Source organism: Oncorhynchus keta, chromosome 25, assembly GCF_023373465.1.
Source record: "Oncorhynchus keta strain PuntledgeMale-10-30-2019 chromosome 25, Oket_V2, whole genome shotgun sequence".
Lineage (NCBI taxonomy): Eukaryota > Metazoa > Chordata > Actinopteri > Salmoniformes > Salmonidae > Oncorhynchus > Oncorhynchus keta.
In genome coordinates, this window is record NC_068445.1 from 44,007,373 (window position 1) to 44,024,035 (window position 16,663).

Here is a 16,663-nt window from a genome sequence, read left to right on the forward strand (position 1 = left end):
CACAACTAACAGGGGAAAACAGGCTGCCTAAGTATGGTTCTCAATCAGAGACAACAACTACCCACAACTAACAGGGGGAAAACAGGCTGCCTTAGTATGGTTCTCAATCAGAGACAATGACTACCCACAACCCATAGTGGGAAAACAGGCTGCCTAAGTGTGGTTCTCAATCAGAGACAACGACTACCCACAACCCATAGTGGGAAAACAGGCTGCCTAAGTGTGGTTCTCAATCAGAGACAATGACTAACCACAACCCATAGTGGGAAAACAGGCTGCCTAAGTGTGGTTCTCAATCAGAGACAACAACTAACCCACAACCCATAGTGGGAAAACAGGCTGCCTAAGTGTGGTTCTCAATCAGAGACAACAACAACCCACAACCCATAGTGGGAAAACAGGCTGCCTAAGTGTGGTTCTCAATCAGAGACAATGACTAACCACAACCCATAGTGGGAAAACAGGCTGCCTAAGTGTGGTTCTCAATCAGAGACAATGACTAACCACAACCCATAGTGGGAAAACAGGCTGCCTAAGTGTGGTTCTCAATCAGAGACAACGATTGACAGCTGCCTCTGATTGAGAACCATACCAGGTCAAACACCTAGAAATATATAACAGAACAGAACAAAACAGAATGCCCACCCCAACTCACGCCCTGACCAAACTAAAACAGAGACATAAAAATATAACAGGAACTAAGGTGACAATACCACCCCTACCTTGTCACAAGACTATTTTGACTAGAAAATAGTCAAAATAAAGAAAAACCCTTGAATGAGTAGGTATTCTAAAACGTTGTGTAGGTATGCTAATACAACTGCACACAAATCTAAGTAAAGGAATGGAATAAGAATATATACATATGAATAAATGGATGAGCAATGACCGAACGGCATACGCAAGACTCAATAGATGGTATAAAATACAGTAAATACATATGAGATGAGTAATGCAAGATATGTAAACATTATTAGTGACTAGTAATCCATTTATTAAAGTGGCCAATAATTTCAAGTCTGTATGTAGATAGTATCCTCTCTGTGTTAGTGGTGGCTGTTTTAACAGTCTGATGGCCTTGAGATTCTTTGCAACTCTGCCTAGAAGTTCAGCATCCCGGAGTCGCCCCTTTCACTGTTGACGTTGAAACTGGTGTTTTGTGGGTACTATTTAATGAAGAAGCCAGTTGAGGACTTTTGACGTCTGTTTCTCAAACTAGATACGCTAATGTACTTGTCCTCTTGCTCTGTGCACTGGGGCCTCCCACTCTTTCTATTCTAGTTAGACAGTTTGCACTGTTCTGTGAACATCTCGCATGGAATAGCTTTAATTTCTCAGAACAAGAATAGACTGACGAGTTTCAGAAGAAAGTTATTTGTTTCTGGCCATTTTGAACCTGTAATTGAACCCACAAATGCTGATGCTCCAGATACTCAACTAGTCTAAAGAAGGCTAGTTTTATTGCTTCTTTAATCTGAACAACAGTTTTCAGCTGTGCTAACATTTCAAGAAGGTTTTCTAATGATCAATTAGCCTTTGAAAATGAAAAACTTGGATTAGCTAACACAACGTGCCATTGGAACACAGGAGTGATGGTTGCTGATAATGGGTCTCTGTACGCCTGTAGATATTCCATAAAAATCTGTTTCCAGCTACACTTGTCATTTACAACAATGTCTACACTGTATTTCTGATCAATTTGATGTTATTTTAATGGACAAAAATGTGTTTTTCTTGAAAAAACATGGACATTTCTAAGTGACCCCAAACTTTTGAACGGTAGTGTATATGTATATATATATATTCTTAATCAATTCCTTACTTAGATTTACATGTATTTTGTGTATATGTTATGAAACTGTTAGATATTACTGCACTGTCGGAGCTAGAAACACAAGCATTTTGCTACACTCGCAATAACATCTGCTAAAAATGTGTATGTGACAAATAAAATGTGATTTTAGAGCGTTGGTAACTGTACTGCTAACAACAAATACATTGTGGGTTTTTTTGCCAACGTTTACCGACACCAGTCATAGTCAACGGCTGTTTGTGTGTTTGTAAATTCTTCATTTATTCTGCACTCTGGGTGAACACTAAGAGGTGGCAGGGTAGCCTAGTGGTTAGAGGGGTAGAGGTGGCAGGGTAGCCTAGTGGTTAGAGGGTAGAGGTGGCAGGGTAGCCTGGTGGTTAGAGCAGGGGTGTCAAACATACGGCCCATAGTGGGAACCAGGCCCCCAAGGAGGTTCGATCAGGACCCTAAGGATAATTTGAAAGTGGAAAAAATGCATAAAGACATGGAATTAATTTTTTTTTTTTTTTAAGACAAGCCGATCACTGAGACAGACTGAAAACAGCAGGTATCAATGCGCCATCTGCTGCTTGTTACGACGTTGTTAAGATTGTTAATGTCTCTACCTCTCCACTACACCCTCATTAGCCAAAATGTCGTTATCCAAACGGAGAAAAGTAGATAAGGAGTGTAGAATTTTCAAAGAAAAATGGACCACGTCCTATTTATTTACAGAGATGCACGGAAAAACCTTTGTGCTTGGTGTGTTTGCAACAAGTTTCGGTATTGAAGGAATATAATATTCGACGCCACTACGAGACTCATCACAGAAAAATATGACGGCTTGCAAGGACAACTGAGAAGAGATAAGATTAACGAATTGCTGGCGGGTCTGAGGAAACAGCAGTCAACTTTCATCCAGAGCCGAGAAGTCAGTGAAGCAGCGGTAAAAGCCAGCTACCTAATTGCTAGCGAAATAGCATTAGCATCGAAGCCGTATTCCGGCGGTGACTTTGTTAAACGATGCATGATGAAGGCGGCTGAACTTGTATGTCCCGAGATTCGACAAGCTTTTGCCAATATTAGCATGACGAGGAATACTATAGCAGAGAGGATTTCGGAACTATCGGCAGATTTAGACAGTCAATTGAAACAGAGAGTCAAGTCATTTATTGCATTTTCCGTGGCAATTGACGAGAGCACTGACATCACAGACGTGGCCCAACTGGCCATATTTATTCGAGGAGTTGATGAGACATTGACTGTTACTGAAGAGTTTCTTGAGTTGGTGCCAATGATGGACACCACAACAGCCGAGGACATTTTCGGCTCTGTCCTTGCTGCATTGGACAGAGTTGGAGTGGACTGGTCCCGCTGTCAGCCTGGCTACAGACGGCGCGCCATCCATGGTCGGAAAGAAAGCAGGTGTCGCGACAAAGTTCAAAGACAAAGTACAAGCCCTTAATGGAGGAGATCGTTTCTGGACATTTCACTGTATTTTGCACCAGGAGGCATTGTGTTGCAAGTCGCTGAAAATGGACCACGTCATGGAGGTGGTTGTTCGCACTGTAAATTTCATCCGGTCCAGAGGTCTGAACCATCGTCAGTTTGACAAACTTCTCAGCGACAGCAACATTACCCACAGCCTGCCATACCACACTGAAGTGAGATGGTTAAGCCGAGGCGCTGTGCTGAGGCATTTCTTTGATCTACGAGAGGAAATCGGACAGTTCATGGAGAAAAAGGAAAACCGGTGTTGGAATTACAATCTCAGGAATGGCTACGGGACCTTGCATTCTTGGTTGATATTACTGAACACTTGAACAATCTGAACAAAATGTTGCAAGGCCGCAAAAAGTTGTCACACAGTTTTCTGACAACATACATGCATTTAAGTTGAAGCTGACTTTGTGGGAGATGCAAATGGCAACCCTGCCCTGATTTTATCAGTATCTACTACCAGGGTACCCCAAATTAACAGCCCTGGCTGCTAAAATTTTGTGCATGTTTGGGACAACCTACCTTTGTGAACAAATTTTCTCAGTGATGAATATCAATAAAACAAAAAATGCGTTCAAGGCTCACAAACAAGCACTTAAATGACATTCTGAAAGTGACAGCTAGTCAGGACATGACACCTGGTGTTGATGCACTTGTACAGGCCAAAAGATGCCAAGTTTCAGGTACAAATACAAGTCCAGACTAGACTAACACCTTTAAAATGCTGCCTTAGATACTGTTTGCATTGAAAGAATACAGCTCTGTGAAGATGAATCCTTACTGTGGTGATTTAAAAATGTGCACTTTAATGTTAGTCAGCAGCTTCAAAACAAAAGTTGTGTGATGGAATTCTACTGTTCATACAACTCCATACATTTTCAGTATGTATTGTATGTGTATGTATGTTTCATGTATGAAGTTTACAGATTTACAGGACAGGCGAACACTTTCTTCATTACACATTTAAAATCACTCTCCTTAGTTTGTAAGGTGTACGCAGGGATTACATTTAGATTTTATATGCGTATGTGTAAGTGGTTTAAAAAATTCCTTTCTTTAAAAGTCTCATTTAATCTTAAAGTGCATTACTATATTTTTCAGTACCAATTAAAGTTTTGTGCCTTTGTACAATCAGTGGGATCAGTTGCAATGCATATTTGTGAATGATAAAAGTAAATTGCACATTTGTCTAAGGAAATATGAGGTGTTTCATGAAATGTTTTGTAAAAGGATAGTTCATTAAATTTCAATATTTTCCTAATGTTCTTGTGCTTCTTTACACCAAAACAAAGGAAAGACATGATATTTTGGTTATTTATAGCAGAGTATGGTATAATTTTAATGGTCCGGCCCACTTGACATCTCCCTAGGCCGTATGTGGCCCACGATGCGAAATGAGTTTGACACCCCTGGGTTAGAGGGTAGAGGTGGCAGGGTAGCCTAGTGGTTAGAGGGTAGAGGTGGCAGGGTAGCCTAGTGGTTAGAGGGTAGAGGTGGCAGGGTAGCCTAGTGGTTAGAGGGTAGAGGTGGCAGGGTAGCCTAGTGGTTAGAGTGTAGAGGCGGCAGGGTAGCCTAGTGGTTAGAGTGTAGAGGCGGCAGGGTAGCCTAGTGGTTAGAGGGTAGAGGCGGCAGGGTAGCCTAGTGGTTAGAGGGTAGAGGCGGCAGGGTAGCCTAGTGGTTAGAGGGTAGAGGTGGCAGGGTAGCCTAGTGGTTAGAGGGTAGAGGTGGCAGGGTAGCCTAGTGGTTAGAGGGTAGAGGTGGCAGGGTAGCCTAGTGGTTAGAGGGTAGAGGTGGCAGGGTAGCCTAGTGGTTAGAGGGTAGAGGCGGCAGGGTAGCCTAGTGGTTAGAGGGTAGAGGCGGCAGGGTAGCCTAGTGGTTAGAGCGTAGAGGTGGCAGGGTAGCCTAGTGGTTAGAGGGTAGAGGTGGCAGGGTAGCCTAGTGGTTAGAGGGTAGAGGTGGCAGGGTAGCCTAGTGGTTAGAGGGTAGAGGTGGCAGGGTAGCCTAGTGGTTAGAGGGTAGAGGTGGCAGGGTAGCCTAGTGGTTAGAGGGTAGAGGTGGCAGGGTAGCCTAGTGGTTAGAGGGTAGAGGTGGCAGGGTAGCCTAGTGGTTAGAGGGTAGAGGTGGCAGGGTAGCCTAGTGGTTAGAGGGTAGAGGTGGCAGGGTAGCCTAGTGGTTAGAGGGTAGAGGTGGCAGGGTAGCCTAGTGGTTAGAGGGTAGAGGTGGCAGGGTAGCCTAGTGGTTAGAGGGTAGAGGTGGCAGGGTAGCCTAGTGGTTAGAGGGTAGAGGTGGCAGGGTAGCCTAGTGGTTAGAGGGTAGAGGTGGCAGGGTAGCCTAGTGGTTAGAGGGTAGAGGTGGCAGGGTAGCCTAGTGGTTAGAGGGTAGAGGTGGCAGGGTAGCCTAGTGGTTAAAGTGTAGAGGTGGCAGGTAGCCTAGTGGTTAGAGTGGAGAGGTGGCAGGTAGCCTAGTGGTTAAAGTGTAGAGGTGGCAGGTAGCCTAGTGGTTAAAGTGTAGAGGTGGCAGGTAGCCTAGTGGTTAGAGTGTAGAGGCGGCAGGGTAGCCTAGTGGTTAGAGTGTAGAGTGGGCAGGGTAGCCTAGTGGTTAGAGTGTAGAGGTGGCAGGTAGCCTAGTGGTTAGAGTGTAGGGTCGGCAGGTAGCCCAGTGGTTAGAGTGTAGGTAGCCTAGTTAATATAAAAAGGTAGCCTAGTTAATATACAAATATCTCAAAACAGCAGATTTAACTAATGTATACATCTAAACCATTCCAGTTGCAAAGAGGAACCAGACAAGTGTGTCCATTTTCACCGTTGTTATTTACAGGCATCAAGTATACATGATGCTATCATAACATTATTCTCAGTGCTGATGCCCCTTCGACCAATTAGAAAAGGACGGGATACAACATTTATTTCCATTCGTTGCTGTCGAAAAAGAAAACCCTGCGACTCAAATTTTTGCCCAACATGTTTACATTAATTATAAGTAGTCCGTTTTTCACAGTATGTACTCTAATAGCTTCTGAAGTTTTGTTGCTTGTATGATCATTAATGGTACGGCTGTTTACGTTTTGGAGATACAAGGTTTACTTACTGTACGTCAGCGACAATTTGTCAGTTTTAATCATATCAAAAACAGTCTTAACATCTTTCATTTGTCAATTTTGAGATTAAATATTTTGCGGATATGTGATGATAGTATAAAAGGCCAGAGCTTTTGAGAGTATAGCTGTGTTCTGTGACAATGGGAATAGCATTTTCAGTGCTCTGAATCCCAAATTTGACAGCACTAAAATGTCCATCTTTTAAAATATTCTGTATGTTGATTAATTGCAGGTAAAATGATTGTGGGACAGTTATTCAGCCCTGGTTGGTTACATCACAATGTCAACCACTCTGATCCCAGAGGCTACTGATCTTGTTATTGGCCAGTCCAAGACGCTTGACTTTTTCCCTCAAGGCTTCACGTTTCCGGCCAATCTCTGATTCCTCCTTCAGCATCTCGTCCAAGTCATCGCTGTTCAGCAGGCCCAGCATCTCACTGGACAGGATCCTGGCTGACTCCTTCAGGATGAAGTAACGGATCAGCATGGGCACCTGGTCCGCCAGTCGCTGCACCACGATCTGAGAGAGAGGTAGGCGGGAGAGGAGAGGAAGGGCGGGAGGGAGAGGACTAACAATTTAGATGTAAACATTGGTTTCGTCAAAGCTAGCGTGTGAACATCAGAGCTAGTAAGCGATCGAGTTGTTATGGGTTAATTAGTTGGGGTTAATTAGCGACTTCAGAGTCAGCTATTTTAGCCACTACGGTTAGTAAAATTTAAAGGGGTTGGCTTAGATTAACAACACGCTGGGATTCGTACTGCTGCCGTCCTAACCACTTCATCTTTTCATTCAAAATACAATTTGTCATCACTGGCGCTAGAGACTGCTGCCTGGCACAACTCCTCCTGCGTTCTTTAATCTACGTCTACTGACATTTAGATCTCCATGTTGGAACTAGTGTTGCGTTGTACCTCAAAGTATGAATTGAGGAGTTCAGGGTACTTGCTCCTGGTGTCATAACCTGAGCAGTCAGTTTCCCCTGGGGTTTCCTTCTGTGCTGGCGTCAGTGTTCGGGCAAAGATTTCATCCTGTGTGTACATCTGCATCTCCATCTCAAACTGCTCCTCGATCCTGTCCATCACAGTGGTTAACTGCTGTTTCTGGATGGCATCAATGTTGGTCTAGGAGATCAAACAAAGAGTAAGGATGTAGTATATATATATTTTTAAATTTAATTAGGTAAAAACAACTCATTTCACGTAATAGGTGTAGAAACGGCTATTCACAAAATAAAATTACGTTAAAAACAAAAAAACATAATTTAGACGGATGAGCAGTGTGTATTGTGACAGATCATACCACAGTTGTTAATGTGCTGTTACGTTACCATTGAAAAACGCTGAAGGCAAGGATAATTCTCAAAGCTGTTTTTGGACACAACAAAAAAGTGCTTCTGCACCAGATCTGGAAAAACGCATACAAATGCATACGTTAACGACTTAACATGTTTTCCCTTACCTCCACCACTAAGGTACTATTCAATTCCCTTACCTCCACCACTAAGGTGCTATTCAATTCCCTTACCTCCACCACTAAGGTGCTATTCAATTCCCTTACCTCCACCACTAAGGTACTATTCAATTCCCTTACCTCCACCACTAAGGTGCTATTCAATTCCCTTACCTCCACCACTAAGGTGCTATTCAATTCCCTTACCTCCACCACTAAGGTACTATTCAATTCCCTTACCTCCACCACTAAGGTACTATTCAATTCCCTTACCTCCACCACTAAGGTGCTATTCAATTCCCTTACCTCCACCACTAAGGTACTTTCCAATTCCCTTACCTCCACCACTAAGGTACTATTCAATTCCCTTACCTCCACCACTAAGGTGCTATTCAATTCCCTTACCTCCACCACTAAGGTGCTATTCAATTCCCTTACCTCCACCACTAAGGTGCTATTCAATTCCCTTACCTCCACCACTAAGGTGCTATTCAATTCCCTTACCTCCACCACTAAGGTACTATTCAATTCCCTTACCTCCACCACTAAGGTACTATTCAATTCCCTTACCTCCACCACTAAGGTACTATTCAATTCCCTTACCTCCACCACTAAGGTACTTTCCAATTCCCTTACCTCCACCACTAAGGTACTATTCAATTCCCTTACCTCCACCACTAAGGTACTATTCAATTCCCTTACCTCCACCACTAAGGTACTATTCAATTCCCTTACCTCCGTCACTAAGGTACTATTCAATTCCCTTACCTCCGTCACTAGGTACTATTCAATTCCCTTACCTCCGTCACTAAGGTACTATTCAATTCCCTTACCTCCATCACTAAGGTACTATTTAATTCCCTTACCTCCATCACTATGGTACTATTCAATTCCCTTACCTCCACCACTAAGGTACTATTCCATTCCCTTACCTCCATCACTAAGGTACTATTCCATTCCCTTACCTCCATCACTAAGGTGCTATTCAATTCCCTTACCTCCACCACTAAGGTGCTATTCAATTCCCTTACCTCCATCACTAAGGTACTATTCCATTCCTTACCTCCACCACTAAGGTACTATTCCATTCCCTTACCTCCATCACCAAGGTGCTATTCAATTCCCTTACCTCCATCACTAAGGTACTATTCAATTCCCTTACCTCCACCACTAAGGTACTATTCAATTCCCTTACCTCCATCACTAAGGTACTATTCAATTCCCTTACCTCCACCACTAAGGTACTATTCAATTCCCTTACCTCCACCACTAAGGTACTATTCAATTCCCTTACCTCCATCACTAGGTACTATTTAATTCCTTACCTCCACCACTAAGGTACTATTCCATTCCTTACCTCCATCACTAAGGTACTATTCCATTCCCTTACCTCCATCACTAAGGTGCTATTCAATTCCCTTACCTCCACCACTAAGGTGCTATTCAATTCCCTTACCTCCATCACTAAGGTGCTATTCAATTCCCTTACCTCCACCACTAAGGTGCTATTCAATTCCCTTACCTCCATCACTAAGGTGCTATTCAATTCCCTTACCTCCATCACTAAGGTACTATTCAATTCCCTTACCTCCACCACTAAGGTACTATTCAATTCCCTTACCTCCACCACTAAGGTACTATTCAATTCCCTTACTTCCATCACTAAGGTACTATTCAATTCCATTACCTCCACCACTAAGGTACTATTCAATTCCATTACCTCCACCACTAAGGTACTATTCAATTCCCTTACCTCCACCACTAAGGTACTATTCAATTCCCTTACCTCCACCACTAAGGTACTATTCAATTCCCTTACCTCCACCACTAAGGTACTATTCAATTCCCTTACCTCCACCACTAAGGTACTATTCAATTCCCTTACCTCCACCACTAAGGTACTATTCAATTCCCTTACCTCCACCACTAAGGTACTATTCAATTCCCTTACCTCCACCACTAAGGTACTATTCAATTCCCTTACCTCCACCACTAAGGTGCTATTCAATTCCCTTACCTCCACCACTAGGTCCTATTCAATTCCCTTACCTCCACCACTAAGGTGCTATTCAATTCCCTTACCTCCACCACTAAGGTGCAATTCAATTCCCTTACCTCCACCACTAAGGTGCTATTCAATTCCCTTACCTCCACCACTAAGGTGCTATTCAATTCCCTTACCTCCACCACTAAGGTGCTATTCAATTCCCTTACCTCCATCACTAAGGTACTATTCAATTCCCTTACCTCCACCACTAAGGTACTATTCAATTCCCTTACCTCCACCACTAAGGTACTATTCAATTCCCTTACTTCCACCACTAAGGTACTATTCAATTCCATTACCTCCACCACTAAGGTACTATTCAATTCCCTTACCTCCACCACTAAGGTACTATTCAATTCCCTTACCTCCACCACTAAGGTACTATTCAATTCCCTTACCTCCACCACTAAGGTACTATTCAATTCCCTTACCTCCACCACTAAGGTACTATTCAATTCCCTTACCTCCACCACTAAGGTACTATTCAATTCCCTTACCTCCACCACTAAGGTACTATTCAATTCCCTTACCTCCACCACTAAGGTACTATTCAATTCCCTTACCTCCACCACTAAGGTACTATTCAATTCCCTTACCTCCACCACTAAGGTCCTATTCAATTCCCTTACCTCCACCACTAAGGTCCTATTCAATTCCCTTACCTCCACCACTAAGGTGCTATTCAATTCCCTTACCTCCACCACTAAGGTGCTATTCAATTCCCTTACCTCCACCACTAAGGTGCAATTCAATTCCCTTACCTCCACCACTAAGGTGCTATTCAATTCCCTTACCTCCACCACTAAGGTGCTATTCAATTCCCTTACCTCCATCACTAAGGTGCTATTCAATTCCCTTACCTCCATCACTAAGGTACTATTCAATTCCCTTACCTCCATCACTAAGGTACTATTAATATAATAATAATAATAATAATATATGCCATTTAGCAGACGCTTTTATCCAAAGCGACTTACAGTCATGTGTGCATACATTCTACGTATGGGTGGTCCCGGGAATCGAACCCACTACCCTGGCGTTACAAGCGCCATGCTCTACCAACTGAGCTACAGAAGGACCACTATTCAATTCCCTTACCTCCATCACTATGGTACTATTCAATTCCCTTACCTCCACCACTAAGGTACTATTTAATTCCCTTACCTCCACCACTAAGGTACTATTCAATTCCCTTACCTCCATCACTAAGGTACTATTCAATTCCTTTACCTCCATCACTAAGGTACTATTCAATTCCCTTACCTCCATCACTAAGGTACTATTCAATTCCCTTACCTCCACCACTAAGGTACTATTCAATTCCTTACCTCCACCACTAAGGTACTATTCAATTCCTTTACCTCCATCACTAAGGTACTATTCAATTCCCTTACCTCCATCACTAAGGTACTATTCAATTCCTTTACCTCCATCACTAAGGTACTATTCAATTCCCTTACCTCCACCACTAAGGTACTATTCAATTCCGTTTCCTCCACCACTAAGGTACTATTCAATTCCTTACCTCCATCACTAAGGTACTATTCAATTCCCTTACCTCCATCACTAAGATACTATTCAATTCCTTTACCTCCACCACTAAGGTAGTCTAGTGGGCGCCAGGGTAGCCTAGTGGTTAGAGCGTTGGACTAGTAACCGCAAGGTTGCAAGTTCAAATCCCCGAGCTGACAAGGTACAAATCTGTCATTCTGCCCCTGAACAGGCAGTTAACCCACTGTTCCTAGGCCGTCATTGAAAATAAGAATTTGTTCTTAACTGACTTGCCTGATAAAATAAAAATAAGGTACTATTCCATTCCCTTACCTCCATCACTAAGGTACTATTCAATGTTGCTTTATTGGCATGACATTCAGGCATTATGTATTTCCAAAACATTTACAATTACAAGACATACAAATGGAAAGAAAAAGAAAAACATGAATGGGAGTGTTTGTTGTCTTCGACTAGCAGGGGGTCTCTGGACGGCTGTGTCATTCACCTCCTACACCCGAACCCCCACCACGGAGTGAGGATCAGTATCACGGGAGGTAATGAAGTGTGTTTAAAAAAATATAGATATCAAAAGTAAATAATGTAGGGATGTACATCCAAAGAATAGCATGTATGTGTTCTATCTAATGGTCCCTCACTGTCACTCACTGTCACTCACTGTCCCTCACTGTCACTCACTGTCCCTCACTGTCACTCAAGCTATGACATGATGAAACATTGATATCTAATGGTCACTCACTGTCCCTCAAGCTATGACATGATGGTATCTAATGGTCACTCACTGTCCCTCACTGTCACTCAAGCTATGACATGATGAAATATTGGTATCTAATGGTCACTCACTGTCCCTCACTGTCCCTCAAGCTATGACATGATGAAACCTTTTTTGCCAAATATTAGTGTATTAAAAACAAAATCAGTATAGTAAAAAATGAAGTGAAAGTACCTTTGATTTTCTGTAGTGTGTCCATAGCTGGATGTTTCAGTTCCCCCACCAGTTTCTGAACTACACTTTCAAATAAAGTGTAGTTATTGAAACCTGGAAGTTCTCGTCCTCTGTGCTTCTGATCAAATTCATTGACCACATCTTGGGTCATTTTGTGGTCTAAATTGAGGGAAATGGAAGTTAATCATTTTTTGAGGGTAAAATTAATTAAATAATGAGAAATAAATACTATTGTGTTCTATTACTTATTGCGAATAAGAATTGATTTTTGGGGGTGCATGCTTACACACTTACCAGCATTACATCTGTTTATAGTATAAGTACAAACCATGAATATTTGTGAAATAAAGTGAAAATAGTTATTCCTGTGCAATATCCCAACAATAACCTGTTTATCGATTTCAAATAGTGTACTTACAACCTGCCCTGGAGTGTCCAAGCTTTTCAAACCATTTTGCAAATATGTTTTGCATGTTAATGAATAGATTTTCATCATTCTTCAGCTCCCCTCTGCACAGCAGATCAATCTTGTAATTGAACTGTTTTATCACCTGAGGGGGAAACAGACCACAGTAAATAGCCAGTGATGTGTTTTTTTTTTTTTTTTAAACCAACTTTACAGACTCAAGCTTTTATTTTATTTGAAAATGAATCGGCTCCTGATTCATACTGATACAACTTTATATTAATGATGACAGCTGATGGGTTGAGTGATTAATCACCTCAATAAGGTACTTCCTCTTCCCTACAGGATCCACGGGAGGACCACCCTCATACTTAGTCAATTCCGTCTGATAAACCCACAGCTGCTGTTTTATCTGATCAGACATCTGTGGAATGGATTTCTGAAAGACAAAAAAAACAAACATGGTTTCATCTGATATATAACATTATTGTCATTCAAGAAGCCTTAAAACCTGTTGGCACTAGGGGGCAGTATTTTCATTTTTGGAAAAATAACGTTCCCAAATTAAATGGGATATTTTATCAGGACAAGATGCTAGAATATGCATATAATTGACAGCTTAGGATAGAAAACACTCTAAAGTTTCCAAAACTGTAAAAATATTGTCTGTGAGTATAATGCCTGAGAAAAATCCAATCCGAAGTGACTCATCTTTTGAAAGCGCTGCGTTCCAATGCGTCCCTATTGAGCAGTGAATGGGCTATCAACCAGATTACGCTTTCTACGTATTCCCCAAGATGTCTACAGCATTGTGACGTAGTTTTACGCATTTATGTTGAAGAATACCTGTAGGGTATAGGGTGCAGGCCAGGCAGCAGGCTATTAGCCAGCCTGCCAGCATAGTGGAGTCTGCCACTAGCATAGTCAGTGTAGTCAGCTCAGCTATCACCATTGAGACCGTGTCTGTGCCTCGACCTAGGTTGGGCAAAACTAAACATGGCGGTGTTCGCCTTAGCAATCTCACTAGGATAAAGACCACCTCCATTCCTGTCATTACTGAAAGAGATCATGATACCTCACATCTCAAAATAGGGCTACTTAATGTTAGATCCCTTACTTCAAAGGCAATTATAGTCAATGAACTAATCACTGATCATAATCTTGATGTGATTGGCCTGACTGAAACATGGCTTAAGCCTGATGAATTTACTGTGTTAAATGAGGCCTCACCTCCTGGCTACACTAGTGACCATATCCCCGTGCATCCCGCAAAGGCGGAGGTGTTGCTAACATTTACGATAGCAAATTTCAATTTACAAAAAAAAAATGACGTTTTCGTCTTTTGAGCTTCTAGTCATGAAATCTATGCAGCCTACTCAATCACTTTTTATAGCTACTGTTTACAGGCCTCCTGGGCCATATACAGCGTTTCTCACTGAGTTCCCTGAATTCCTATCAGACCTTGTAGTCATTGCAGATAATATTCTAATCTTTGGTGACTTTAATATTCACATGGAAAAGTCCACAGACCCACTCCAAAAGGCTTTTGGAGCCATCATCGACTCAGTGGGTTTTGTCCAACATGTCTCTGGACCCACTCACTGTCACAGTCATACGCTGACCTAGTTTTGTCCCATGGAATAAATGTTGTGGATCTTAATGTTTTTCCTCATAATCCTGGACTATCGGACCACCATTTTATTACGTTTGCAATTGCAACAAATAATCTGCTCAGACCCCAACCAAGGAACATCAAAAGTCGTGCTATAAATTCACAGACAACACAAAGATTCCTTGATGCCCTTCCAGACTCCCTCTGCCTACCCAAGGACGCCAGAGGACAAAAATCCGTTAACCACCTAACTGAGGATCTCAATTTAACCTTGCGCAATACCCTAGATGCAGTTGCACCCCTAAAAACTAAAAAAATGTCTCATAAGAAACTAGCTCCCTGGTACACAGAAAATACCCGAGCTCTGAAGCAAGCTTCCAGAAAATTGAACGGAAATGGCGCCACACCAAACTGGAAGTCTTCCGACTAGTTTGGAAGGACGGTACCGTGCAGTACCGAAGAGCCCTTACTGCTGCTCGATCGTCCTATTTTTCTAACTTAATTGAGGAAAATAAGAACAATCCGAAATTCCTTTTTGATACTGTGGCAAAGCTAACTAAAAAGCAGCATTCCCAAGAGAGGATGACCTTCACTTTAGCAGTGATAAATTCATGAACTTCTTTGAGGAAAAGATTATGATTATTAGAAAGCAAATTACGGACTCCTCTTTAAACCTGCGTATTCCTCCAAACCTCAGTTGTCCTGAGTCTGCACAACTCTGCCAGGACCTAGGATCAAGAGAGACGCTCAAGTGTTTTAGTACTATATCTCTTGACACAATGATGAAAATAATCATGGCATCTAAACCTTCATGCTGTATACTGGACCCTATTCCAACTAAACTACTGAAAGAGCTGCTTCCTGTGCTTGGCCCTCCTATGTTGAACATAATAAACGGCTCTCTATCCACTGGATGTGTACCAAACTCACTAAAAGTGGCAGTAATAAAGCCTCTCTTGAAAAAGCCAAACCTTGACCCAGAAAATATAAAAACTATCGGCCTATATCGAATCTTCCATTCCTCTCAAAGATTTTAGAGAAGGCTGTTGCGCAGCAACTCACTGCCTTCCTGAAGACAAACAATGTATACGAAATGCTTCAGTCTGGTTTTAGACCCCATCATAGCACTGAGACGGCACTTGTGAAGGTGGTAAATGACATTTTAATGGCATCGGACCGAGGCTCTGCATCTGTCCTCGTGCTCCTAGACCTTAGTGCTGCTTTTGATACCATCGATCACCACATTCTTTTGGAGAGATTGGAAACCCAAATTGGTCTACACGGACAAGTTCTGGCCTGGTTTAGATCTTATCTGTCGGAAAGATATCAGTTTGTCTCTGTGAATGGTTTGTCCTCTGACAAATCAACTGTACATTTCGGTGTTCCTCAAGGTTCTGTTTTAGGACCACTATTGTTTTCACTATATATTTTACCTCTTGGGGATGTTATTCGAAAACATAATGTAAACTTTCACTGCTATGCGGATGACACACAGCTGTACATTTCAATGAAACATGGTGAAGCCCCAAAATTGCCCTCGCTAGAAGCATGTGTTTCAGACATAAGGATGGCTGCAAACTTTCTACTATTAAACTCGGACAAAACAGAGATGCTTGTTCTAGGTCCCAAGAAACAAAGAGATCTTCTGTTGAATCTGACAATTAATCTTAATGGTTGTACAGTCGTCTCAAATAAAACTGTGAAGGACCTCGGCGTTACTCTGGACCCTGATCTCTTTTGAAGAACATATCAAGACCATTTCGAGGACAGCTTTTTTCCATCTACGTAACATTGCAAAAATCAGAAACTTTCTGTCCAAAAATGATGCAGAAAAATTAATCCATGCTTTTGTCACTTCTAGGTTAGACTACTGCAATGCTCTATTTTCCGGCTACCCGGATAAAGCACTAAATAAACTTCAGTTAGTGCTAAATACGGCTGCTAGAATCTTGACTAGAACCAAAAATTTGATCATATTACTCCAGTGCTAGCCTCTCTACACTGGCTTCCTGTCAAAGCAAGGGCTGATTTCAAGGTTTTACTGCTAACCTACAAAGCATTACATGGGCTTGCTCCTACCTACCTCTCTGATTTGGTCCTGCCGTACATACCTACACGTACGCTACGGTCACAAGACGCAGGCCTCCTAATTGTCCCTAGAATTTCTAAGCAAACAGCTGGAGGCAGGGCTTTCTCCTATAGAGCTCCATTTTTATGGAACGGTCTGCCTACCCATGTCAGAGACGCAAACTCGGTCTCAACCTTTAAGTCTTTACTGAAGACTCATCTCTTCAGTGGGTC

At 42.2% G+C, this 16,663-nt stretch overlaps 1 protein-coding gene and 1 long non-coding RNA gene across 2 annotated transcripts in view; one reads left to right on the forward strand and one right to left on the reverse strand.

The window, feature by feature from the left end:
• The first annotated feature begins 3,661 nt into the window (after nt 1-3,661).
• Nucleotides 3,662-5,177, forward strand: LOC127911831 (uncharacterized). Its single transcript, XR_008079601.1, has 3 exons — nt 3,662-4,818; nt 4,885-4,983; nt 5,116-5,177. It is a non-coding gene; the product is annotated as an uncharacterized LOC127911831 (long non-coding RNA).
• A 146-nt stretch (nt 5,178-5,323) lies between these two features.
• LOC118379881 (interferon-induced GTP-binding protein Mx2-like) overlaps nt 5,324-16,663 on the reverse strand; it is a 29,674-nt gene continuing 18,334 nt past the window's right edge. Inside the window, exons 8-13 of the mRNA XM_052479719.1 lie at nt 13,067-13,189; nt 12,763-12,895; nt 12,345-12,503; nt 7,718-7,794; nt 7,302-7,511; nt 5,324-6,909 (exon numbers count right to left, since the gene is read on the reverse strand). Coding sequence (XP_052335679.1) covers nt 6,673-6,909; nt 7,302-7,511; nt 7,718-7,794; nt 12,345-12,503; nt 12,763-12,895; nt 13,067-13,189 — 939 coding nt within the window. The 3' untranslated portion in view covers nt 5,324-6,672. The remainder of the gene's footprint in view (nt 6,910-7,301; nt 7,512-7,717; nt 7,795-12,344; nt 12,504-12,762; nt 12,896-13,066; nt 13,190-16,663) is intronic.